Raw genomic sequence first — 25,617 nt, 5'->3', positions numbered from 1 at the left:
ACACGTGGTGGGAGCGCGGCGCTCCCCAGCTGCATGCTTTCAGCTTTGCAGCGAGGCAGGGCTGGGGAGCCTGAGGCAGGGGTGCCCCCCGGCACCCCAGCCCTCGCCCAGAGCCACGCAACTCCCGGGGAAACGGCAAGTCTCGGCCCAGCTGGTGGGACGGTGCCGCTGACGCGCGTGTTGGCTCCCACGCCAAGCAAAACATCAAATTCCAGCTTCGCCCCCAGCAAGCCCCCGGGCTATCCCCTCCACGCCCCAGGGGCAATATAAAGGTTGATGTCCTCTTTGCCTTCCTCACCACTTCATTTCCTACATCTCGCAGCTTTGAAATGTAACCTTCACGGGGAGGTGATGCATGCCCCGTGGCTGTGTCCTCCCACACGTCTCGGCAGCGCTAGTCCTGCCGATTTAGCCCCCCCAGGGGCCTTCCATGGCAAGCAAACCTGTTCAGACAGCCTAGCACGGGGTGGCTCTGGCCCACGTAGATGGTTTGTTGTTTGCAAGGTCGAAGGTTTCAAAGGCCATAGCTGTACACAGCCCCGCAAGGCCATGGTGTTTTTTGGAAACTATTTCATGGTAGGCAATGTAAGTCCAAGGCAGGGAGGTGCCAAGTGCTTCCTTGGCCTGGAAGGGAGTGGGCTGATGCTCCCATATGGGCCCTTTCTTTACTCTGGGATGGAAGAAGGCAGGAGAAGACTCTTCTTCCTCTGTGGGCAAACCTATTCCCTCCAAAACAAATAAAAAACCCTCATTCGTTTTGGCTCCAAGGAGAACTGGTCCCTGTCTGCTCCCCACCACCTCCCATTTGCTCCCAGCTGTCTTATTCTGCTCCTGGGAGGGAAGAGGAGTCTCCCCCCATTTTATTCTGGTCTGAAAAGAGGCTCTAGACGGAGTGAAAGGGAGGGCCAGCCCCAGATCGCAGGGCCTGGCTCCTGGCTGTGGCCCACACTGCCATCCTCTGGCCGCTCCCTTGGCGGCTCAGCTCCTTGGGGACCTTCCCTGGCTCTGCCTGGGTTTGGCTCCGCAGCCCCTCTGCACCCGGGACACCTCCAGCTTGCTTCCCCTGCCGTGGGAGGCTTTTCCAAAGGACATCCCGGTCCACATCAGGTAGGCAGTCACTTCTCCAGGAGAAATATGGTGGAAACTAGAGATAGGCACCTCCTTCTTTTTACAGTCTGAAGGGGTGGCACTGATGGGACTGGAGGGTTGTGATCAGAAGTAACAACCAGGCTTTCTTCAGCTGGAAGACAGTGATGTTCCCATGGAATACGGAGTGGAGGGAGGGGAACCCTAGTGCAGTCACGAAGAAGCACTTCTGGGCAAATATGTGCAGCCACAGCTGCGTGCCAAAGCTCAGCAGTGGATCACGGGTGGGTGCAGGCAGCACGTGGCAGGAGGAGTGGGTCACTGCCAGGATGTCCCATGGGTTCCCATACCAACTAAGCAGTATCTGAATGAACTGAATCCCACCCCAATCTGCATGTGCCTCTGTGGCAGTGGCCACAGGAACACCACTTTTCCACCTCCAGAACACAGGTCTTAAAAATCCCTTCTCTGCTGATATTTGATCCAGACTGTACCCCAAGCACCTACACTTCTGCTAGCAGTGTTGCTCTATTAGTTTTTCAGTACAGCTTTAAACCCCTAAATTTTAGTCTGGCAGTGACCTCTAAGGCAGGATCCCTGATGTGAGCAGCGCCCCTGTTTTATCTCATCCACAGAAAGCATGCTGGCAATCAAAAATCTGGCCCCAGTCTCCAGCAGCCTGGCTGGAAGGGACTCCTTCCCCACCTCACCACAGCTCAGCCTTGGGATGCTCACCAAGGGTGAAAAGGTGTTGGGCTCTGGTCCCACCTCTTTCTGAAGTGATTTGTGGTCTCCTCAACCACAGGTCTGGGTGGGTCTTTTTGTGCCTCTTTTTAAAGCTGGTTTACTTTGTATGGCCTAATGGATTAGTCAGTGATGGAGGAGGGAAGGGGGCAGCAACCCACTAGCACAGCAGTGCATTTAGCTGTGAAGAAGGAACCCTGTGCCACTGGGTACTTCATCTAGTTCAGTGTGTGGGAGAAGGGGGCTGAGACATGGTGCACCTATCTGCATGGCGAATGCCCATAACTTCAGCCTGCTTTGATTTCTGCACCTCCAAAATATTTCCCAGCAGAAGTGTGGACTCTTAAAAATGACATATCTGCAAATGTCTCTATAGCAAATATGACCTTGGCTTTCTCTATCACCTTTCACACACCTCTGTGAACATGTGGACTGAAAGCCACTGCTGACCTGCATAACACTCCTGCTCTCCTCTTCTGGTTCAACGCACAATTAGCCCCAGCTTCTCCCAGAGGGACCTCAGAGAGCCCATCCCAGGTATCCCAAACCTGACAGCAAGACTTGTGTTGGAGAAGCACATCCAGTTTCTGTTGAGCCAGACAGGGAAGGGCCTCCTATTTTTGTAGTCTCTGTGGCAACACGGGCAAGGTTGTCTGGGAGATGCACTGAGGAAGGGGGCTCACCGATTTGCACTGGTAATGGTACCGGTACCAGTGCTACGAAGTTTTTGGCTGTGGATTCCCTTTATCCGGCACCATCATCCCCAGCCCTGCTCCCCCGGGTCTCCTGTAGCTCTGGTCCGGACACCGTGGCTGGCCCATGTCCTTGTGCTAAGCACCGGCCCGGCTGCTGGTCCCCCCTCCCGCCAGCCGCCCCGGCGCTGGGCCGCCCGGGAGCCGCCGGCGGAAGCCTCCGCGGTGGCGGAGCTCCACCTAGTGCCGGCCGGGGACAGCGGGACGGGGGCGGCGGCACCCCGGCGGCATCCCGGGCAAGGGATGGCCTTCCTGGGGACCCGCCTGCAGGCGCTGCGCTGTGTTTCGAAGGGAAAATGGAAAGAAAAGTAGGGCCGATTCCTCAGCGCGTCTTGCCTTTCAGTTTGGCTTATCAAATAATTCTTTCTCTTATTGCTAACAAGGAGAGTGCGTGTCCTTTGCCTTTCAGCGCTTTTAGCTGACCTCAACCCCTCCCGTTCCTCTTCTTCCTGGCTTAACGATTTCTGAATCTTTGTCAATCCTACTTCACTCAATATATCTAGTTTAAACTAATGGTGTCTCTTGTGGAGGTCTTCAAACAAGCTTAACTCTCCCCACCCACTACAGGGGGAATTTAGCACTTGCTCTAGGGAGCCTGCTCCTGGAGGCACAGATTAGGGAGTCTGGATCCAAACAAGAGAAATGTGGGCATTTTCCTTCAAGAATCATGAAACTGCTCCTTAAGCTGCTCTGGCTGTGGCTCTGCACAAACCTCAGGGATGGACCAGCACCTTGCTGAGCATCCTGGAAAGGAAACGTGCTCCTAAAAGATATTAATTTTTCACTGAATACCTCCTGTAGCTTCGGTCCATCCCTCTCTGCTGCATGGAGTAGCAGGTGCACAAGACCCAGGAAGGTCTTTCTCCTGATTGTACTTCCTCACAGGGTGCCGTGTGGCCTGAGCTGCAGTTCACGTGTGCATCAAGAGGAGTTCGTGTTAGCTCCAAGGTTCTCTGTTTGCCTTTACATTCCCAAATCTCAGCTCAGTAGCACTGATTGGGCCAGAAGACCCCTGCCCGCTCCTTTCTTAATCTTATGGAAAGACACTTGACACAACTCCCTGGTATGTTTTAAAGCACATGGGATTCCCATCTGCCTCTCCATGAGCCAAGTTCACACCTGCTTAGGTTCCAGGGCCAGCTAGGCTTGGATACAACCAGGTCAGCATTAAGCTCCTCTAGCTCTGAAGGTTACAGCGGCTGAAAACTCCTGTCTGCAAAAGACACTCAACTCTCGCTTTCCAGCTGGTGCAGGCTGCGCGTCAACGGTGCTGAACAGTGACATCTTGTTGCTGAACACTTTGAAATTGTGTTATATGAGTATGTTAAAAGTCATATATATTTTCCAGAAAATGTAATGTTAAAGTTTTATTTCCATCTTTGTATTTCCAAATTATTATTCAGCAGTTTATATCTGCTTAAAAAATCAATGGTTCCTTGCTAATTCAACAATGTTAAGAAAAATATACAAATCATAATTGCTGTACTACAACACTGAATTATTTTCAGACAATGTTAGTAAAGAGCAGCTCAATTCATATGATAGGATATTCTAACCAAACAGTTATTAATTTATAACACTTGCCACTGGAAATCCTAACAGGAGTTAGCATCTTGTAAAACGTAAAAGAAAAGAAAACTATTAACCTGTATATTCTCATCTTGATTCACTGAGATGTAGACAAGTGTATGCCATTAATCATTATGAAAGCCACATTTACAAACCCCCAAACCTCATAAAGAAAACAACGTGTCTTTTTATCTATATTAAGAAACCATCAAGCCTCTGGTTATTGTCCTGGGAGTCTGGGAGAAAGTTAAAGATAAAGAGATAGAAAGATAAAGAAATAGTCTCATTTTATTGCAGCAGGGTTCATACACCCAGGCTGACTTCTGGGAACTGGGAGTGATGATATTACACTCCTAAATTGCTACAGAAGACAATTTCTTTAAAAAAATAAACATTTTATCTGGTATTAAAACACACAAAGCCCAAACATTGGAATTGGTTATAACTCATTTGAAGTGAGACTGCCAGTTGGAGACTGCCACCTGGATTTTCTAGACCAGGGAGGCAGAAGGTCATCTCCAAATATCACTCCTGTTTGTTTTAGATGCTTATTTTAGGTAGGAAGGAAACAGTTGCTGTAAGTGTCTAGCTCTCACCAGCAGGTGAAGAATATCGTCTGGATGACTACAGACCACCTGCGTACCTAAAGCTCGATGAAATGCACTTGCCTGAACTGGACACCTATCGGGAACTTCACAGCAATTGAGATGTTCAGGGTAAGACAGTCGTACACATTCAAATGTACAGTTCGTTGTAATACAAGGCTGCTATTTTAAAATCTGGGCTTCATAAGCTGGCTACTCCAATGGCTTTGTTTTCCAACATTCACTGACATCTGGAGATCAAGATGTGAGTAGCACTTCTGGAAATCACACCAGTTCTCTCTAGATGCATAGTCCGTGCTTGTAAACATTGACTAAAACCCCATGGATTTTCTTGTGCTTGCTTGCAATATGGCATGAACACTCTGAATTCAATGCATTGATTAGACACTGTTTACAAAAAAACAGGAAAAGAGATATCCAGTTGTGGAGAGACAGCCAAAAGACCGTTGCTTTTGTCTTGCGATAGACGTGTTTGCTGAATTAAAAGAAATTAATTGTGTCTTCTCCTCAAAGTAACAAAAATGTGAATAAAGCAGCAGCTGGTAACATTTTCTTTTCTTAGTGGTGATATAAACCATCTATGCTACACAGAGTTTATGAAAATACTGAGATCAAATCCAGAACCTAGATTATTTTTCAACCCGAGAGTCTTCATGCTGTAGCACAGTTGGGGATAGAAGAGATTCCTCATCCCTGCTTACACATGGTTTAGTTTTGATGCTGGAATTGTGTGTAGAAACATTTTTCTTCATATTCTGGTAAACCTAGAATTGGGAAGAGGAAATAAAATATATCTTCTGGTATTGCTTTTTGTACTTGGATAACTGCTTTTCTCCCTGTGAAGCAGGCACTTGTAAAGTACAGCCCGCCTTCTCTTGAGGGAGAATCATACTCAGATCTGCCTGTTATTTCCCACTGACTCTAAAGGGAGCCCAGACAGCTGTCTAAGTGAGATGGACCTTATCTAGCCAAAAAGAGCTGGGCCGAGGAAGGGCACTGGACTGCAGAGAACTTTTTTTTCCTAGCTACAGTGCTTTGAAGTTGCTCATCGGTTTGCCTCTACACTCAGCGGCTTCTGCCAGGCTAACAGTCTGCAGAGAGGTTCCAGGCTGAAAGGTGAGAGTCATTATAGCCCCCACATCCCAACAGGTTAGCAAGGACACTGCACCAGGAAAAAGTGTCTGATGCCCAGGCAGGAATCACTAGTTTTGAAAGGAGTTGCTTATCCTCCCTGAGGAAGAGATCACAGTCTGTTAAGGATGGAATATGATTTCCTCAGATTCTGTTTATTATTTTGACCTTTGAGAATGACATCCTCTGTCTGTGAGGACATAGGAGCACATACCTACAGTGGCCCACCATGAGATTCCTGGAAGGTGGTCCAGGCTCAGGCTCCCTCCTATGGCAGCTATCAGCCTCACCAAAGCCAACTGCACTGGCTCCTGCACCAGGGAGGCACAGTCCTGTAGCACAGGCTGAGATTTCAGCCTTCCAGAGTGCCAGTGCAGGCAGTGGGAAGAAAGAAAATCTCATCAGGGAGATCAGGATTCCTTCTGATGGCAGAAAAAATTTACCCAAACTGTTACATAGATCCCCAGGGAATGTACCCACAACACCGTGGCACTCTTGAATAGAAACCAGAAGACTATTTCTAAGCTCATTTTGACCTATGGGGCTACACAAAAATAATAAAAAAGAAGGATTTTTCTCCTTTCTGTGTTTACTTACTGCTCCTTCTGCGTCAGCCAGCTGACAGGCAAGAGAAGAAACGAGCCAAGAAAAAGAGGGTCTTTTTCTGGAGTCAAGGGCCCAACAGGACTGCATCACACGATAGCTGCAGGAGCAAAGAGGTGACATAGAAAGTATATTAGCTGTTGGAGTCTCTGAAAGTGACTACATGGAAGTGCAGGATTTGGATGGGAATCATGGAGCACCAGAACAACTTTACAGTAAGAGGCCAGATTTGAATGTGTTGCATCAGAGGAAAAGATAAGGACAAAGGGTGAAATGAAGACCATGGCTTTATCAGAGTCCTTAGCAAAATCCTCCTCATAGGACTGGGGCCAGGATTTCACCCTGGCTGGCACATACTAGCATGCTAACCTTGTTTTCCAGCTTCCATACAGAAAGTGTTAGGAAGACAATTCCTGTCTGTCTCTGTCTGTCTCTGGGGTTGAACCTGCTCCTTGCAGACTCTGTAGTCTTGAGGGGACTTTTCACATCAAGTCTTTTTATGCAATTTGACATCACAAAAATCTTTTTGAAGTTCACATGCCACCTTAGAGATTTTGCAGTTTCACCAGGGACCAGTGCAGCACCTATCTGCTAAAATCATTTGCAAACTTACCAGGTCAATAGGTTCCCTGATATTTATAAGCCCAACAGCAATCTGTCAGCTTCACCTGTACCTTAAATACCATCACAGTCTTTACATGGAGAGGATGAGAAGAGTACGGTGCCATAGCAAGGCACTGAGTCCTTAGACCATCTATGAAATGTCTGCCAGAAGAGCTCTGACAACCCAAAGTCCTTCCCTTTCCTCCATGCTCCAGGTCTTGCAGCTCCCCATCACCTTCTCTTCTCTTGTCCCCTGGGGTCTACCTCTAGGAAGAGCCTACCCCGGCACAGAGGCACAAGCTGAAATTCATGTGCTGAGAGCACAAGAATAGCTCCTGCCAACTGTTCCTTAGCAGGGTTTTTCCCTAAGAGGATCCCTAACCTCCTGGAACCTGGAACCGAATCACACATGCTAAACTCAATTAAAAAAAAAATAGTTTAGAGAAAATCACCAGAGATTTAGTTAATATTAAAAATTAATATGGTATAACACAGCTTTTGCAAAAAGAAAAAACAAAGAAAAAGAAAAGAAGTTTGTGACCTGGGAACAAGAAGGTCTCTGGGAAAGAAAGGCACAAGTAAATAAAGATAATAAATTAGTCCTTTCAAACACACATAACCTTTAGTTTTAATCAGTTCTGCTTTAGGACAAAACCTGCATGATCAAGAAGCCTTTTCAGAGTTAGAGGAAGATCTCACCTTTTGCAACTTCTTTTGAGCAAGGTACAGTGTACAATAAAGAAAAGCTCATACAAACAGTGACCTAGTAAATGTAAATTCCCATGCTGTGCTTCACTCAGGAAATACACTTACACATCTTTTGTAGCATAGTACGGTGGGTCCATTTTAAATCCACTTTGTATTAATTTGTAGAAGTTTGTATCAACCTGAATACCAGGGTAGGGATTTACACCTGTGAAAAATATTGGAGAACACACATTAATTCAGAAGTTGCCAAAACCAAGCAGTGCTCTTTTGTTGCATTACAGAACATACCCAAAGAGAATATTTCCCATAGTAATATTCCATAAGACCAGACATCACTCTTCATTGTGTACGTCCTCTCGAATAAGCTTTCAGGAGCCATCCATTTAACTGGTAAACGAGCCTGTACAGACAGGGGAAAGGAGGCCATGTCATGCTGTGACACAGGCTTTCTAGATGACCCACTGTAGTTCTCACTGCTTCATTGGATCAATTCATGTTTTCTATTTGAAAAGCCGGGCCTCTCTTAGTAGCCCCTTTAAATTTCCCTAGAGAGACAAACAGGCACTTCTAAGGAGCCAATTCATCTCATCCATTTCATATTACTATTTAAGAAAGAGATTAGCTCAGCCCTGGAAAAGCCTTCTTCCCTCCTCTGAATTCCAGAGTGAGTAACTTGGATGGAGATGTTCACCCTGTACTTCTTCATATAGCTGGAGGATTTGTTGTACCCCACGCATATGCTATTGTTCCTATACTATCGTTGTCTATAACAGAAAACAATTCCCAGCACTTCCATTAATGGTTTCAGTGTGCTTTAGAAAGGACACGGGTGCCATCTCACTTACAGTACTAGCTTGATCAGGTTAATTAAAAGCTAAGAATTTGCATTTGCCAAAGGCAGGAAAAAGTGAGATTTCTGCACTGTCTGTACTTTCTTGGTTCCTTATCATTCTTACAATGGTATGAAAAATAGAGAGCACTCAGGAACTTACATTGCCCCTGACGATGTAGTTGGAGTCGTTCACTACATCTCTGGCAAGCCCAAAGTCACATATTTTCACCACTTTTCCCTGGGTCACGAGTATATTCCGGGCAGCAAGGTCTCTGTGAATGCACTTAGAAGGAAAGGATGGGTTAAGGCTCTGCAGCATTTGGTATCAGAAGGAGATAATTCGTTTGCCTCACACAGAGCTCTCTGAATTGGTGCCTCCTTCCACTCAAACGTTTTGGAGAATGAGTAAGCTGGACAGTCCCCAGCTGCTCATGGCAAAGGACAGGGCCAGGGCAGGCAGAAGTGTGCAATGCAGCCACTTCTTACTCAGGGTCATGCCTAAAACTGCAATCTAGTCTTGGTGTAAAGCCAGGGAAGGAGGTATAGTTCAAGCCTGCCACTCTGTGGCTCTGTTCTTCAGTCTGCCTTTTATAGACTGACCTATTTTTACTATCTTTTCTATCTAAACAATTTGCTACCCTTCACCATACCGATTTGGACTCAAGAAACTCCATTCCTTTGGCGACTTGGTAAGAGAAGCAAAGAAGGTCTTCAAAAGTAAGCACATTAAAATCCTCGTCTTCATCCTTCTGTCTGCTTGCATGCTTAATTTTATCTGTAAAAATTAACCAAAAGTATGAGTTTTCCCTGCGCTTCCTCACTCTCTGATTAATTCCACTGACTGTTTTAAGCATGTTCACATGCTCCTACCAAAGGCATCACAAAGAGCATCCATCTTTTGCATCCTTTGCTCAGACACAAAATAAAGCAAAGAGCATTTTCATACTCAAAGACTATGTATAACATGACCAGAAATGTAAGCCTCTGGTCCTAAGTGTTATTGAATCCTTCTCCACCAAAACTCCTGCCAAGAGGGAAGAGAGACGTATGATAGAAAGGAGCCTCCTGTGTCACTGAATCTATTCCAGTTGGATCAATAATATAATAAATAAAATAGTAACATAATTACTAGCAATAAAAGCAACTGATCTCTTACCTTCCTCAGAATACAGCACTGTTCCATTTGATACAGATGTCACATTTATGTTTTGACTTCTTTGTGTGATTTCAAATTCATCTTCTCTGCATACAGTCATATTCACATTGTACTTCAGGTGAGTTCCCTTCCTGGAGTGGGTGACACATTTTCAAAGGTTACACACAGTGGATCACATAATCTTCTACACATAAATTGTTTTGCAGTGAAAAAGCATGATCAGTTATTGCTATTAAAAATCTGGGCACAGACATGAGTCTTCTCAAAACTGGGAAGAGAAGCAAGAAGTTGCTTGTCTTTTGCAGTCCAGTGCAGAGAACATCATATGTAGAATCAAAAGTCAATTCCTCCCAAGGCATTGCTTACTAAAGTATGTGAAAGCATACTCTCAGGGATTCAATAATTTCACCAGTTTACAGCACAGCTGAGAATGCTGCTTAAAAAGAGACAGTAGCTTTGTAAAGTATTGAACTGTTGCTGAATGCTTTACCTGGAATTTTGGTCCAAATGGATATTGTGGTAAAAGCTGAAGTTGTGCTGTTTAAAAATATCCATCAGTGTCCAGTGAAACTTTTCCCTCTTGCTCCTTAAGTAGTTTAGAAGGTCACCATAGCAACAGTATTCAAATATCAAGTAGATTGGTCCTGAAATAGTTGGAAATGTAAACGCCTCCTGCTATCTATAGCAATCCCTATTAAAGCCCTAATGATGCCTCATCTTCTCCCAGGACTAATCTGTATTACATGTCCCAAGCATCTTCCCTTCCCAGGTAGATAACTTTTACTGATGGGCAGGTGATGTTTACTGACTGTAGTTACTGACTGTAAACTACCCTTTGGAAAGCCTATATAGCTGATTTTTCCCTGTGGTGCATCTCCCAAGGTGGATCGTAAATCCCTGTGAGGGTATAAACATCCTTCCTCATACCAATGGCACTGGGGAGGACAGCACAGGCTATAAAGATGCAACATATTGTCTAAACCATACATGGCTCAAGCAAAAGATGACCCCTGCTAATTATCTTGATGATGTGAATTGGTATCCTTCGACCTTTCATTTATCTGCACTGCCTTCATGCTCTAGAAATATCCCTTTTTTTTTTCCATGGGGCCACCTGAAAACCAAGCGTACCTGCTGAGAGGAACTAAAGCAGGGAAAGATCTTGCAAGGGAATATGTCTGAGTGGAGCACTGGTCAGGCCACTTTCTCAAGAAAGGAAAAACACCTCCAATTCCCAACCAGGCAGGCTCAGAGGAAAGCCACGACAAGCCAGCAGGAGCAGAGCGAATGGCCCAGGGAGAGCTCAGGGTGGTCACACATCACCCCTGCAAAGTTTTACACTTGGTATCACCACTTCTGGCTAAGAAAGACCAAATATGAATTTGTGGACTTTTCTGCAGGAAGGGCCCTGTCAAGGAAGGTAGGGCACACTGTGAAAAGCCTGCAAAGTCTCTCAGAGGATGGATGTGAAGTCTGGAGAGCCATGGAAATGCTTCTGAACATGGGACTTGGACAAGGCTGGAAGTGTCCCTGCCCTACCTTGCCAGACTGAGCAGTCTCCCCTGCAGCTCTCCCACCTACACCATCACACCTGCTGAGTTTTCCAGAACGCAGTGGCAGCCTGTGTAATTTCAAATCAGCTACAGCCACCAACAATGATCTATTTCTATGCTTTCCTCTTACGCCTTAAATGTCTTTGCACGACAGTATTGCTGTTGATGCAAACTGGGGAAACAAGAGTTAACTGTTATCTTTGGTCTTTCTGACTTAATAAATATCCATGGCAGAAAATCTATCAAGTTTTTCAGTGGCAGGTGTTAGAGTTCATGGTATGAGCAAACACTGGCTAAATCCTGCCCTCCGGAGGTGATCTGTTCTTTAGCCTCTCTCCACCTGCTCCTGTTCACTGCTGGACTGGCCAGAGGGGGAGTTCTTGGGACAGGAATATCCGTGTATGTTGCCTCAGTGATATCTCAAGTCGCACAATAATTAATTAGTGGTAATACCATGTCATTTTCATCTTAGTTAATTTTTGCTTAGTTCTTTCCATCTTCAGGTTTATTTTTACATTCAGTCCTTTAAAAAGTTTTCTCTTTTTTCATTATTTGCTTCTCTCCTCTTCTTTCTTTGAGTGTCCCACCCACCCCGGCTCTTTTTTCAGTTTATTTTCTTTCCTGTCTAGCCTTTAGCCATTTTTAGCTTTCTTTCTACAACTTTACTATTTGGTGAGCCACCTGATTAAAAAAAACAAAATAAAATTTCTTATGTGAACAGAATCATGTGGATACAAAGGTATCTTAAACCAGATAAGCTTTTCCTTTTCATTTAATAAACTGGCCTGTATCAGTGCCATCACCATTGTAAAAGGAAAAGTTCTTCTATAGAATGGTTATTGTTTCACTTCATGCATGTTCAATTAGAAAGGACCCATTTCCATAGACACGCATGGCCTTAACTTTGATTTAATTTCATTTTCATCTTATTTTAGGCTGGCGCAGAACAGCAAATATGGTTGGGCAAAGACAGGACTCAGGTGAAGAGGGGATCAGCAGCAGAGTAGAACAGGTGATTGATTATGTCTTGGATGTTTTTAATACTGCTTTCAGTAACCAATTTTTGATACTTCTTTTCTGCTCAGGAGTCCTCCTTAGCCTAAACATTTTAATTTGTACCTTTCCACAAGTTACCTGACACAGTACAAGCTCCTAGTAGGTTCACAATATTTTCATGGCTTCCAATGTGAGTCATCATTTTCAGCTCAGACATTAGAGCATCTTTTTCTGAAGCATCAGGTTTTTCTGTAAAAGTAACACAGATTTGGAAATCTCCAGCAAAGAATTAAAAATGTAAATGGTTGTGATGCTTTGCCACACCCAAGTCTTCATTTCAAATTAATTGGACTGAAAGTACATTTGAGAACATCCTAAAAATTTTTGTACGCTATAAAAAGATTTAGCCAAAGGTGGAAAGTAAATGTGTGTGTGAGTGTGTATCATTTGAATGGTTGGTAAAGCAGACATAAAATGTTAATATTTGTCATTCTTAGGCTGGCAAGGAATGACAACAGTGTATTAAGGTGTTCACAAGCACAGAAAAAATGGCAGTCAACCCTGTTGGAGAGAAATGTTATGAGAAAAAATGTCCTAGCAGCCATATGGCACGCAACCAGTTGAGATCCCATAGCTAAGAAGGCCACCCTGTGTTTCAGTAGTAGCTTTAGGCTTGTTTTTCAGCAAGCATTTGGTCCTCAAAATCTCATTGAATTGGGGATGTGAACCAAAATCATCAAGATGAACTCCCACAAAGGCAACTGCAAAGGAGTGGACCAAGGAAGTGTAAAGCTGATCCACATGTGCCAACAGGAGATGAGGAAGTGGATGGCAGTGCTGGCAGGAAGGGACTGTGTGGGCACACAGGTGAGCAAGGTGCTGGTACTGCTGCCAATGCTCATCCTGTTGTGTATCAACAGGGTTGTGCTACTCAGGACCCAGTGAGGCAGCCCTCATCCTCTTCTTGCTGCTGGGGACGCTTGCTTCTAGACACTGCTTTTATGAGGAGTCAAGACAGTTCAGAGAGGCCAGAACAAAGCAGCAAGGAGGATTAGAAGTTTAAGAAGCCTGACCCATAAGGAGGGATGGAAAGAAATTGTTTTGTGTTATCGAGAAGAAAAGACTACAGGAAGATGTGCTGGAAGTTTTGCAAACAAGCTGGCTCAGACATAGAGGCGAAGGGAGTGCAACAGCTAGACAGCACTACAAGAAAAAGGGACCTCACACCAAAGTCCACAGAGTCACCAGTGTGACCAGCAGGCTAATCTGCACTGTGAATTTGCATTTGTCCTCTTTAGAGCAGAGCAGCTCCATCCTTCCCCACACAACACAGATCTATGGCACATAGGACAAAATGCAATGTGCTGCATGAAGACGGCACTTCAGCACTACTTTTCTAAACTTTAACAGGATTTTGAAAGGATTTTGAAACCAAACATCTGTGTGGTGTAATTGCTACAAGTCTGTATATAAAGGGATTTCCAACTCCGGTTCTGCTTTGGAGCCACTAGAATGTATCACTGCTTGCAAAACACACCCAAAGTTTATCATACCTTTTAGCATTTTGACTGCAACCTGGACTGAATCACCCGCATTGCTAATTCCATATGCTGTTGCATTCACCACTTTCCCAAAAGCCCCAGAACCAAGGACTTGTCCTACAAGACACAATATGCCAATATTATCTGCAACTGCTACAGTACAGGCTACTACTCCAGCATTGTGGGTTGCCTTGTGGACTGCTCACCAAATTCCAGATTTTCCCTGGGAAATTCCCATTTGAGATCATATTCAAATTCTCTGAAGTCGATATAGAGGTACTCGTTATCCGATGGGCCTATCATCTGAATCATTTGCAACTGGCTTTCATATCTATATTGCTTTGGAAGAAAAAAAAAAAGGTGCAATAAGTCTTAGAGAAGAAAAAACACGCTGGTAGGAACAAAACATGAAGGAGTCGGTATTTATGTTTGCTCTTACCTTTTTGTATTTATGAAAAATGAATGCAAACAAAAAAGCGATCAATAGGAGGAAAAATCCAACAGAGACATGGAACGCAGCATTGTCCTGAGGGGAAGAAACAGCTCCTGCAACTTTAAGAGATACATATTACTACCCACTGAATCAGAGCTCGGGTGTACAGCTAAAGGTGCAAGGAGAACCCATGGTGGCTTGGTCAGTTCTGCCAGCTTGCAGTCCTCTCATGCCTGAGCCTCCTCTGCACAGGGAATGAGATGGAGCCACATACAAAGCAAGGAGCTGGGCAGGAGGCGTTAAATGCTGGGTAATCATGACATCTGTTTTCATTAAAAAAAAAGCTACACCAGTTAAGAAATCTAAGTGCATGGAGGTGTTGGTGTGATTCACAGACTGGACATGGTGAACATAAACAGGAACAATTATTCTTCTCATTTTGTCTTCCTTCTCTGCCTGTGCCTTCCCCCAAGCAATGTACGCCAGATACCGAAGCACCTGTTATCAGCGGATGGACTGCACACAACCTGCTTGGAGCATTGCTCTGCTGCTTAGCCAGGAACTCTTTTAACTAGTCAAGAGCATACTATAAGGCACCAGTGCATAGGTGAGTGTTACCTGAAACCTACCCTCATATTCTGGTAGTTTCTAAGTGCATAAGTATTATGTTTACTTTCTGTTGTAATTTCAACATAAATGCTCAAACTCTTGTCAGGCATCACAGCTTCCGCCAACTGTAGTCAAAAGCACCAAACAGCTTGTTTATTCATGACAAAGGAAATCTCTGTACTGCAAATATCTGGGTGCTTCAGAATACTTCCCAGGTGTCACAGCATGTTCCCTATAACTGAAATATTTTGCCCTATGGGATGTATATGGTGTTACAAGTATAAGTGCATGGGCAAATAATCATAATGATTTTCTTGTTCAACAAGGAAAGAATCTCTCATGTCCCCTACAAGAAGAGAGACCTTACAGTCGTTCTCAAACCAGAGCCTGGCCTTCTGCCAACTGCCTACAGCAGTTTAAGAACACCTCTCTCCTACTACTCGCTCCTGCTTCCCAGACAGGGCCTGACGCTTGAGTGGGTCTCTTTGCTCAGTCTTGCTCTTGCTCAGGCATGCGATAACCTCCATGGGGTGAGGAGAGCTCCCACAGGCATTTCTGGCAGCACCACAGTGACCTCCAGGAGAGGAATAAGAGCCAACACCTGCCACCAGCTGCCAAAGTGCCTTCAGCTCTTCCCAAAGTTGATGCCTCCAGGTTTCAGGTAGAGATTACTAAAAGGAAATAAAAAAGCAGACCCCAATATTGCCATGGCTCCATCCTGCACCTCCCATTCATGTGAAATTCCTGCTCATTTTAGTCAGGGAGGCCCCTGCTTTGGGACTAGAGAAAAGGGACCTGGGTTTCCCATTCACTCGTCATTTCCCACACTGCATACACAGAGCATGTGTGTTTTACCTGCAAAGCCGTTGCATGGTCAGCCATTTAGCCAGATAAAAAATACTGTAAGTTCTGCCACACTAGCTTTAAGTGAGAATCTGTGCTAAAGCACTCGCTTAGGGTACCTGACAGGTTAATGAAACTTTTTTCACAGGCTAAACCGGCAGAATTGTTTGCACAGCACTCAATGGAGAACGTTGTTGCTGTGTCCTTTACATCTAAAGTACTGCTTGAAATCCATGACCCCAGGGATCTCCTCTCTGGCAAGAAGTTGTGAATCCCTTCAGTGATTTCTTCTGTACAGCTGAAAAAGAAAGGACACCAGTTCTGATTTTTGGCTCAGAGTGGTATTTTCCAAGGGAGAAGGTGGGATGTTTCAAAACATGTCTTATGTCCGTGTTGGAAGGCAGGGAGAGACAGATGGCCTTGGTTTTTGTCACTGTTAGCATGAGGCTTCAGGGCGGTTGCCAGTCTCATTTTCTGGTGATTGACATGGCAGGGTCAGCAGGAGGTGAATTGGGCTCCCTACATCCCTCACTGGGCTCACTCCCACTCTCCACCACTGCCCTGGCAGGGCACCTGCACCCCCTGACCTCTGGGACCTCCACCAATTTCACAGCTGACACCTCCACACCCCCAACCCTCCACCCCCGCCCTCCTATATCTATTCCCACTATTTTCACGTTTACCTCAAACAGTCAAACTGCTGAGCAGCTCCAAATGAGCTGTTACTAAAACAATAACTACAAAATGAACCCACAGTAAAAGCTCTAACTCATTTTCCTGAAGGTATATGACTTCAAGGATGAAGTTTCACTCAAGATGAGTGAGAATTAGGGCATCAACCCTGTATTACTGGGGCTCTGAGCAACCTGATCTAGTTGAAGATGTCCCTGCTCATTGCAGGGGCGGCTGGACTAGATGACCTCTAAAGGTCCCTTCCAACCCAAACCATTCTGCGATTCTATGATTCTATTCTATGATTCTATTAATGACTTTAAGACCCAATATGTAGAAAGAGGGTACGCTATACTGGAAGGAAAGGAAGCCCACACAGAGATAATTTTGACCTTTAGCTTTTCCATCATTCATCAACTGGCTGCCTAACTTACTGTCCACATAAATAAATGAGGAGGTAACTAAGTAAATAAAATTCATTCAGCTCTACACGGAGTACTATCTTCTATGTGTCGAAGTTCTCAAGAAAAGAAATGTCACAGCATTTTCTTTCCAGCAAGCTGTTTTAAGGAGTATTTGAAACTCACTAGCTGGATGTTTTCTTTCATCTGGCATTTCTGCACAAACAGATTGATGTTAGGAAGCCTTTTCAGAGGTATGGAAGAGAAAAATTGTCTAGTATTTTTTATTATATCCCGTTAAAATACTTAGAGCTTTATCCACAGTTTTCCAAAACATAATTTGACCCAATACTCTTCTACACTGTGGGATTATTAGCTTTTTGGCACATCTAAAATAAAAACTGCAGAGTTCATAAAGCAGCTCAAAGCTGTTTCAGCACCTCTTGAAATTTTAGGGCTTGACGCATTGCCCTAAATAAATAGAGGAAATGGAAAGGTTCTCACTAACTTTACTGGAAACGCTCTGACTGACTTTACTGGCTTCGGTTACAGGTCACTGTAACAGCTGCATTAATGAAAGTTTAATCAATTAAGCAAGCCCATACTAACCAATGCATTCCCTGAATGTCTTCTAAGTTTGACAGGCCAAGAGAAAAACTTAGGTTGGACTTTGTAACTACCTAACTCTTGATATAAACCCAGTGGGGTTTATTTCAGTGTAAAGAGCCTGAGATACAGATCTTTATAGACTTCATTCGATGCCAGTTAAAACATTGAAAACTTTGCCTAGTTTTGGTGATCTGGTTCCCTGGAGTGGGCCACCGTGTCCCCTTGTACAAACAGTTGGGGGTGCGTTTTACACTTAGCTTCTTACAGGACAGTCTTCATTTAACCAGGGATAGCTCAGCTATGGTCTTTGCAATAAATCGAAAAGAGGGAAAATGATTTACTTGGACGAGTTCTGTTCGGGACAGTTCCTCCAAACCCAGGATGAGGCAGGGTAACTGTCAGCGACGCAGGAGATCTGCTTGAACAACAGCTGCATCGTTACTTCAGGCTTTCCTGCAGCAAGATAACACAGGACAATTTCTGTCAGCACTTCAGTGACGAAAACCTTTATGTCTATGTGGCAATGCTACGTCTGCTGAGACCAAGATCTGCTTCTGTGTTTTCAAAATAACCCACTCACATGTCACTGTGAGAGCTGGGTGCAGCCCTCAGTCCTCCTCCTTCCTCCAGCCCCACACCTCAGTTCTGTGGGATGGCAGTATGGGCAAGGCAAGGGGAGCAGCCACTTCTCTGTACAGGCACAGCCAGACCAAAACAGTGGCAGAGCCGAAATCAGAAGTCTTGACTTCTGCTTATCTGACGTGGAGCAAGCAGTCTGACCTAGGACTCCCCTGATACCCCAGTTCGGGGTGTCCGGCTCATACAAAATGTGCACAGAGGATCCCTGTATAAATAATATATAATAAATAATGCTCCCTGATGTAGAAAAAGGGTGGGATGCTGCAGTCACATTGCAGAACTGAGTACTGGGCAAGACTGTGCATGTGTGCGAATTGTGGGCAGGGGTGTACGAGGTAGTGTGGCCCTAGCATATGTGTCACACACCAAAGGGTCTCCAGACTAACTGCATTAACTCACAAATGCCATTAGGAAAAAAATGACATAAACACACTGTAGAAAGCTAACACCTGATGAGGATAAGTGTTTTCTCTCACTGTGTATCTCATGTGGTCTCTACAGCAGCCACATCTATTCCAGGTCTGTAGAGTTAGAATACAGTCACTGTATTTTACTGAGCTCCTAGGCTAAGTGGTTTTCTTAAGAAGTATTAATTTTCTCAGTATACGATTAATTTCTCACATTCTGTCCTCTCTGCTTATGAAGAGAAAAAAAATTAATAACTTCCTCCTCTTCCTCTGTTCTCCATCGCTGACCAACACAAGAAACATGACCCACAAGCAGCCAGCATCCTTCTCTGACCCAGTGCCTGGATTTCAGTAGTGAAGCACAGATAACCACATTTTTGCCTCATGTTCCTCCTTTTTTTAACAATAAATTTATGTAAATTAAATGGAGAATACCAAGGGAAAAGCAACATATTAACTCCATTTATCTCAGTGGCAAAATCCCAGGCTTTGCCAAATCTTCACAGGGATCATTTTGTCACTTACTTCTCACGTACAGAGTGAAATTTTTTGTCACGACCGTGTCATCATTTTCAGCATAAAATACATATATCCCAGACTGGTGCTGATGGTTGCAGAACTTTGATGAAATGCTGTGGAGCAAAGAAAAGGCAGGAAAAGGACAAAAGATTGACTTGAAAAACATTTTAAATTCAGTTAAAACTCATATATATGTTTGAAACAATTTAACATCTTCTAATGAGGAAGCCAGACTAAATAATTTTTCATTAGAGAATATAAGCCCCAGAATGTAACTGTTTTGATAAGAGGATATTTTTTTCCTGCAGTATTGATTTCATTCTGCAGTTTTCCTCATAGCTCCTGGAGTGCATCTGGGCTGTCAGGCTCTGGTTTTGTTACCAGTCCATTGAAGACAAGGTATAAAACGCATCCTGGCACAGATGCTAAGACCTGCAAAGGATCAAACTCTCTACTCTCCAAAGGATTTTGATGGGAGTTTCGAGTTAATATGATAAACAGTATTAGGAAATAACCATGACAGTTAGGATCTTATGAGATAAACCTCTCCAAATGGAAAGATCTGACAGAAACTCAGAAATGAGATCATCATTGGAACTTCATTATGAATGAGACTGAGGACCAACCACTAAGATATGTCTGCAGGAGGAAGGCCAGCCTTCTACTAACCCCTACGGTGATGGCAGCAAACCAAGACCCCAACCATGCAGGAAATGGCTTGTGACAGTGGAAACAGTGAGGGAGGGCTCTAACAAGTCCCTGGGCAGAAGCTAACAACGGAGGACTACAGAGACTTAAAGATTCCTAGACAACTGACCTGTTGAATCACTGTTTTATGGGACATGGGATGAGGCCGGGAGAAGGGAATATATCATCTTACAGAGATGGCATCCTATTTCAGTCCTTTTGGCTGGGTTATTATTGTCAGGACCATCATCATATTTAAATGACAGCTATTGCAACTCATTGTAGTTAGAAGAGCGCTTAAGAAAACCTTTTCTTAGGTTTAGTTGCTGCCATTTTGGGAGCAGATGTTTAGCAGACTGCTCAATGAAAACTGGGTAGGGGACCCCCAACTCAAATTCAACGGTAAAGACAAGCAGACATATCAGGGAGTTTGAAGCAGACAGAAAAACAACAGCATATACCAGTAATTTGCGAAGTAAGAGAAAGTAGCAATGAGCTTGGAACAAGAAATCTAGATAACCAAAATCAGGGTGTTTCTCATTAAGCAAGATACATACAAATTAACTAAGACACCAGGTATCACCTTGCAATTCTAAAGCAAGAAAACTCACATTGAAGCCACTGGCACTTTCGCCTTCTGACTAAGGCATCACCTCCATATAGTTATTGACTTCTGAATGCCTTGATCTGAAATGGCCTAAAAGGGGTCCCTGAACTCAGGGACTTTTAAAAATAGATCCCTTTTAAGCTGCCTCAAAATAGATACTGAAGGCAGGATAAACCACAACTCATTCGTTGCTTTTGAAATCCTAGGTCTGAAGGATTAAATACTAATGAAATAATGAGAAAATAATGAAAAAGAGTGTCTTTGATAACTGAAAATATAAGTGGATGTGGGATAAATATTATAAATTTATCAGAGGTCATTCTGCGTATGAAAACTCATTTGCTTTTAGGAGGGAAGTGAAAATCAGCAGCGTGCTAAAACAGCGAGTCAACAAAAGCAAGTAGGAAATGGAAATTGTGAAAGAATCTCTCAAAACATGTCAGGGCACTGACAAAAGAGATAAATCCTTTGGACCTGACATTAAAAGCTAAAGAAGGGGACAGAATTAACTAATAAAATTTAACATGATCTATAATCAGGAGGAACAAATTGATAAAGAAATGGCAGAAATAAAAAACAGAGAAAAACAGAAAATGAAAAAGGATATGAAAGGAATAAAGTAGAAGTGTTGGGAGATGGGATTACACAGAAGTCAACTAAAATATGCTAAGTTAAACCCACAATACATTAAGGTATGTGATGACCTTTTTTTACTTTGTTTTGAGAAACCTTCTGCTTTAAAAATCACATTGAAATGTGCAGTGCTACAGCCTGTAGGCAGAATGTCCTGACCTACCTACCCCTAGCTGCTTCTGGGGACTTCAAACTGAATGAAATATCTACCCCTACTCTTTTTCCTCAGGTGAAACGTGTCTATCCAATACTAGCATTCAACCAAAACTAAATAGCTGTGGGGGATGTTCATACGGGAGAATGTACTTGTCAGATGAAATGATCAGCAAATTCATGTATTTTTCCCTCAGTTGTATTTTTCCATAAAATAAATAGAATGATAAGTCAGTGCAAAGTACGACTACCTAAAATGAAAACTTAAAAAGAGTATTTAATCAACAGCATAGCCATATGAATGGCTGAGTTGTCTGTTTGAAGCAGCCTTTAGACGAAGCAATGGCCTGGCTGTGTCTGAGCCAGCCTAGGATGTGCTGCTCCAGGGACACAGGCTGGACTTTCCCCTGTCCGGCAGGTGGAGATCAGCACTCGGCAACCACCACTTCTGGCTGCAAAGGCTATCTGAAGTGACTCATAAATCCCAGGCCACCAGCAGCTGCACTTTATCAATTAATGAGGGTTACCTAAACTATTTCAAGAGTTCTCAAAATTGTTATTGTTGGCCCAGTCCATAACACCTTCTTCTTATCTGGATTGAATTTACACCAGCTGTCAATCATCCAAGCAAAACTGACTCCTACTGTTACAAGCAGTGAGAAGAGTTCCACACCAGCTGCAAAATAAATCAGCTCTGCATTATCAGCCGGAGGGAGGCACCTATTGGACAAGGATGGGCTCATGGCCATCCCCTGAGACCTCATTTCCAAAATCAGTCTTGACTACAAAGAACAGATCTGCCTAGCCCATGTTAGGCATTGCAGATTAGTCACCCAACACCCACCCAACGCTATCAAAGTTTGCTGACAGCCCTCACTTTATCAGCAGGGACAGAGTTCCTGTAACCATTGCCAGGAGATGACAATTTACTAATCTGAACTGAGCTGCCTCTGAACCTCATGAAGGTCTGACTCCACCACACCATCTGATGAAGATGAAAAGGCCAGTCTGTTGCAAAGATGACTTGACATGCTAGCAAATAAAATTGAGTGTACCAAAATACTAAGGAAAGAATAAAAATGTAATCGAGGCTGAGACACCATTTTATGCAGATGCTGAGAGAGGTTTTAAGAATATGAGAAGTAATCTGTCCAGCTGCATTAACTCCTGCCTAGCTCCTGCTTGGTTTTAAAGCTAAAACTAAAAGAGCAGCTTGGCTTTGTTTTCATTGAGGTGAATAAGAGCTGTTACCTTGAAAGCCATGGGACTACTGTGAAAGAAACTCTGAAGGAAATTAGATAATGTTATCAAGAAATTAGAAAGCCTAGGGAATGGAGAAAACATTAGCCTTAAACAGGATTCATGCCAGAAATTCATTTTAGGAAATAACAGAAAAGGTAGATAACTAACAGGTTTATTCAAAACATGTTTTGCAGCAGCAGAAGAATACATGACCTGGGTAATGAGCAGAACGGTATGTTTCTGTGGCACAGGCACAGCCAAACAGATCTAATGGTGGCCTGGGAAACTACCTGGCCCTGGACTTGATTTGAGCAGTCTGAAAGACACTGGGAACATCATCAAGAGCAGGATGACAAAAGGGGAACATGTAGAACTTGCGATCCAGTATGAAAACACGACAGATCTGTAACTGAGAAATATGTCAGAAAGAGAATGGCAAAATGCATATAAACTAAAGGGTTACTAGATGCATAACGTACCAAAGCGTTTATTATAACGTGCAGAATAAAGTGATTCTAGAAGTTATCTACATGAACTGCTGTTGAAAGCAAAAATAATGTTTGAGTGCCATTTGTTAACATGGCTTCATCACGTGGCCCATCCACATTTTAAAACCACAAAGAGAGTACAAAACATGGACAGTAAGCAGTACAAATGAGATTTAAAGAGGAAACATTATTACATCAAATTATTCCAAAATATTCAAGTACCTGCGTCCATCCACACTGTAACTTTGTTTACATGGAAATGTTTTTTTGGAAAATAACCACATGCATCTAACTGGTGGATATGCTGTAAAGTTAACTTCAAAGCAAAACTCTTCCTCACCAATTTCAAAATCTTCTTTAGAGTTGGTTATATTTATAAATCCCTTTTCTGGGGGGGGGAAAAGAAAATATTGACATTATTAAAGGCTGGACTGCTTAATGAAGTAACTTTGACATTTGTATGTTTTTCATTTTGGTTACCACAAGCAAAAAAAAGCACCATGTTACACCATAAAAGGCATCCTGCTAATCAAAATAAGATAATGCTTCAAAACAGTATTGAAATTATGTCACTGTGTTCAGCTGTAGACAAATGATCTGAGCCTACTGAAGTTGCGTATTTGGTCAGACCAGAGACTTTCCAAAATGGTCCAACATTTCTCCCCCATCTGTCCTACAGAGCCACAGGGCCAACACCACCATCATTTATTTGGTTTGGTTTAGGTGTGTGTTCCAGGTGTTAAGAGCTGCATCTCCTGGCTTTCGTCTAACAGGGAAATAACCAGGTGTCACCACCAGCATAATCAGATGTTGATAGTAGCTGTTTCTTCTTCTCTGAAATGAACTGAAGATTTTGTGAGTGAGTGTTTTAGCTGGTCCTTTATTTCTCCATCTAAATTAGACATATTTAATGTAAGACAACAGCAACATGAAAAAGTGTTATGAAGATGTGTGTGAACCATGAGTTGCTGGTACCTGCCCTGCTAGGATGGGATTAGCTTCACCTGCTGGAGCTGTCTAAAGTTCAGGGATCCACCCAAGCTATTTGTTTGGACCTCTGATAAACTCAGTGGAATGAGACAGGCATGTCCAGATGTATCCCATCCTAAACCAGAAGATAACAAAGATGTACTGAACTGCTTCTGGAAATATCTGTTTCTTGACACTGACTGCTGAAGGAACCAAAGGCATCGGTGGGGCTAGGTGTCTCATGAAGTGAAATGTATCCGACCCAAGGAGACTGAACAGCAGACACGTGTGGGAGGAGGCTGTCCCAAAGGCATTGGTGGGGCTAGGATTAGCTTTATAAAAATCATAGAATCACATACGTTGGAAGAGATCTCTGGAGATGTCAAGTCCAGCTCCTGCTCAGAGCAGGTCCAGCTAGATGAGGTTGCTCAGAGCCATGCCCAGATGAGTTTGGGTATCTCCAAGGAAGTAGACTCTACAACCTCCAGGAAACTTGTGCCAGTGTTTAATCAGCCACATGGTGAAAAACCGCACTGTAGAATTACTGCTGGACTGGGTTTTTCCTTTTAAGTGTTTTTCTTCTGGTTATAACCATATATTCTGCTTGGTGTGTTTTATCTCTGCCTAGCTCACTGGTTTAAAAAAATACTATCTGGAAACTCTCATATAACCCACAAAAGTTTCAGTATTTTAAAAGAAGAAGTAATACCTTTCAGGACTGTTCTCATACTTTTTGATATTAAAGGCCTATTGGTTTTACAAATTGGACCTTCACCTTTTGAATGATCTTTTGCACCCCATCCTTCCAGGCAGAAGGGTATCTCTGTGTGTACTGTTAATAACACAACCAGCCAAGAGTAGAGGCTTTCTCCAGAGTGCAGGCAAAGGCCTTGCAGCAGGGTATGCCATTTCTCTGGAAAACAACTCAGAAGAAGTAGTTTCTTTCTTGAAGAAGAAAGAAAATAGCACATTATTGCTTGGCTTATCATTTTTTGGCAGGTTTAAGTGCATTTCTGCCAGAGAAACAGCGAGCATGATTATTCAGCGTGACAGAGAAGTGAGATGAAATTCTTGAGACTGGAATCAAAGATTTCAAGTCTCCATATTTATTGTATTTGTTTATTTGTCACTTTAAACCTAACATGTGTTGCGAAATAGCATCAAGATTGCTTAGTGTTAAAAATTCTTTATTCAACACTGGTAGAAATTGAGCATAAGAACTGCAGAAACAAAGAGCCTTGCAGCTGCAGTTATTGGCATGATCTCTGTTGTGCTTTACAGTGGCCCAACCACCCTGCCTGACCTGACCAGCTACACAAGATGGGATAAGCTGGTGAAGTGTCAATTAGCAAAGAGCAAACCAGAGCTGTCTGGCTGCAAGGTGTTATCAGAGATTAGAATACCACCCATCAGCGTAGCTATGCTAGCCAGGCTCCCAAGGCAATGCAGTATGTGCCGACCAAATCAGTTTTCTCTTGGTTAAGGTACATCTCAACCATTCCCAGTGTAGCTATGGGTGCTGACTCATGCACATGGTGGTTTAAAGTTAGGACACTGACCAGATTTCAGAAACTGCTACCCTATGACAAGGACAACTGACTGAAATCTGTACCTATATCACTGCCAAAATAGAACCTGGGACGCCAGCACAAACTCACACTAATGATGGTTGTTGTTAATACATTAGGCTAAAGGCAGGGATGGATCAGAGGCACAGGGTGTCCCTGTATAATCTTGGAGAGAGAAGCATGGCTGTTAGCTAGCTATGACAACATCCCCCAACTTTAATCCACCATGTAAGTAAACAAACAGGTTTTTTCATCAGCA

At 43.5% G+C, this 25,617-nt stretch overlaps 1 protein-coding gene across 1 annotated transcript in view; it reads right to left on the bottom strand.

Moving 5' to 3' along the window:
- Window positions 1–3,961: 3,961 nt before the first annotated feature.
- The window catches only part of FLT3 (fms related receptor tyrosine kinase 3), a 45,376-nt gene continuing 23,720 nt past the window's right edge, over window positions 3,962–25,617 (bottom strand). The window contains exons 9-24 of the mRNA XM_064441095.1: window positions 23,044–23,209; window positions 19,018–19,124; window positions 17,788–17,899; window positions 15,884–16,062; window positions 14,319–14,431; window positions 14,086–14,218; window positions 13,892–13,996; window positions 12,477–12,587; window positions 10,280–10,433; window positions 9,790–9,920; window positions 9,284–9,408; window positions 8,794–8,916; window positions 8,090–8,201; window positions 7,907–8,006; window positions 6,485–6,590; window positions 3,962–5,520 (exon numbers count right to left, since the gene is read on the bottom strand). Coding sequence (XP_064297165.1) covers window positions 5,386–5,520; window positions 6,485–6,590; window positions 7,907–8,006; window positions 8,090–8,201; window positions 8,794–8,916; window positions 9,284–9,408; window positions 9,790–9,920; window positions 10,280–10,433; window positions 12,477–12,587; window positions 13,892–13,996; window positions 14,086–14,218; window positions 14,319–14,431; window positions 15,884–16,062; window positions 17,788–17,899; window positions 19,018–19,124; window positions 23,044–23,209 — 2,012 coding nt within the window. The 3' untranslated portion in view covers window positions 3,962–5,385. The remainder of the gene's footprint in view (window positions 5,521–6,484; window positions 6,591–7,906; window positions 8,007–8,089; window positions 8,202–8,793; window positions 8,917–9,283; window positions 9,409–9,789; window positions 9,921–10,279; window positions 10,434–12,476; window positions 12,588–13,891; window positions 13,997–14,085; window positions 14,219–14,318; window positions 14,432–15,883; window positions 16,063–17,787; window positions 17,900–19,017; window positions 19,125–23,043; window positions 23,210–25,617) is intronic.

This window comes from Phalacrocorax carbo, chromosome 1 (genome assembly GCF_963921805.1).
Source record: "Phalacrocorax carbo chromosome 1, bPhaCar2.1, whole genome shotgun sequence".
Lineage (NCBI taxonomy): Eukaryota > Metazoa > Chordata > Aves > Suliformes > Phalacrocoracidae > Phalacrocorax > Phalacrocorax carbo.
This window is presented reverse-complemented; position numbering and strand designations above follow the sequence as displayed.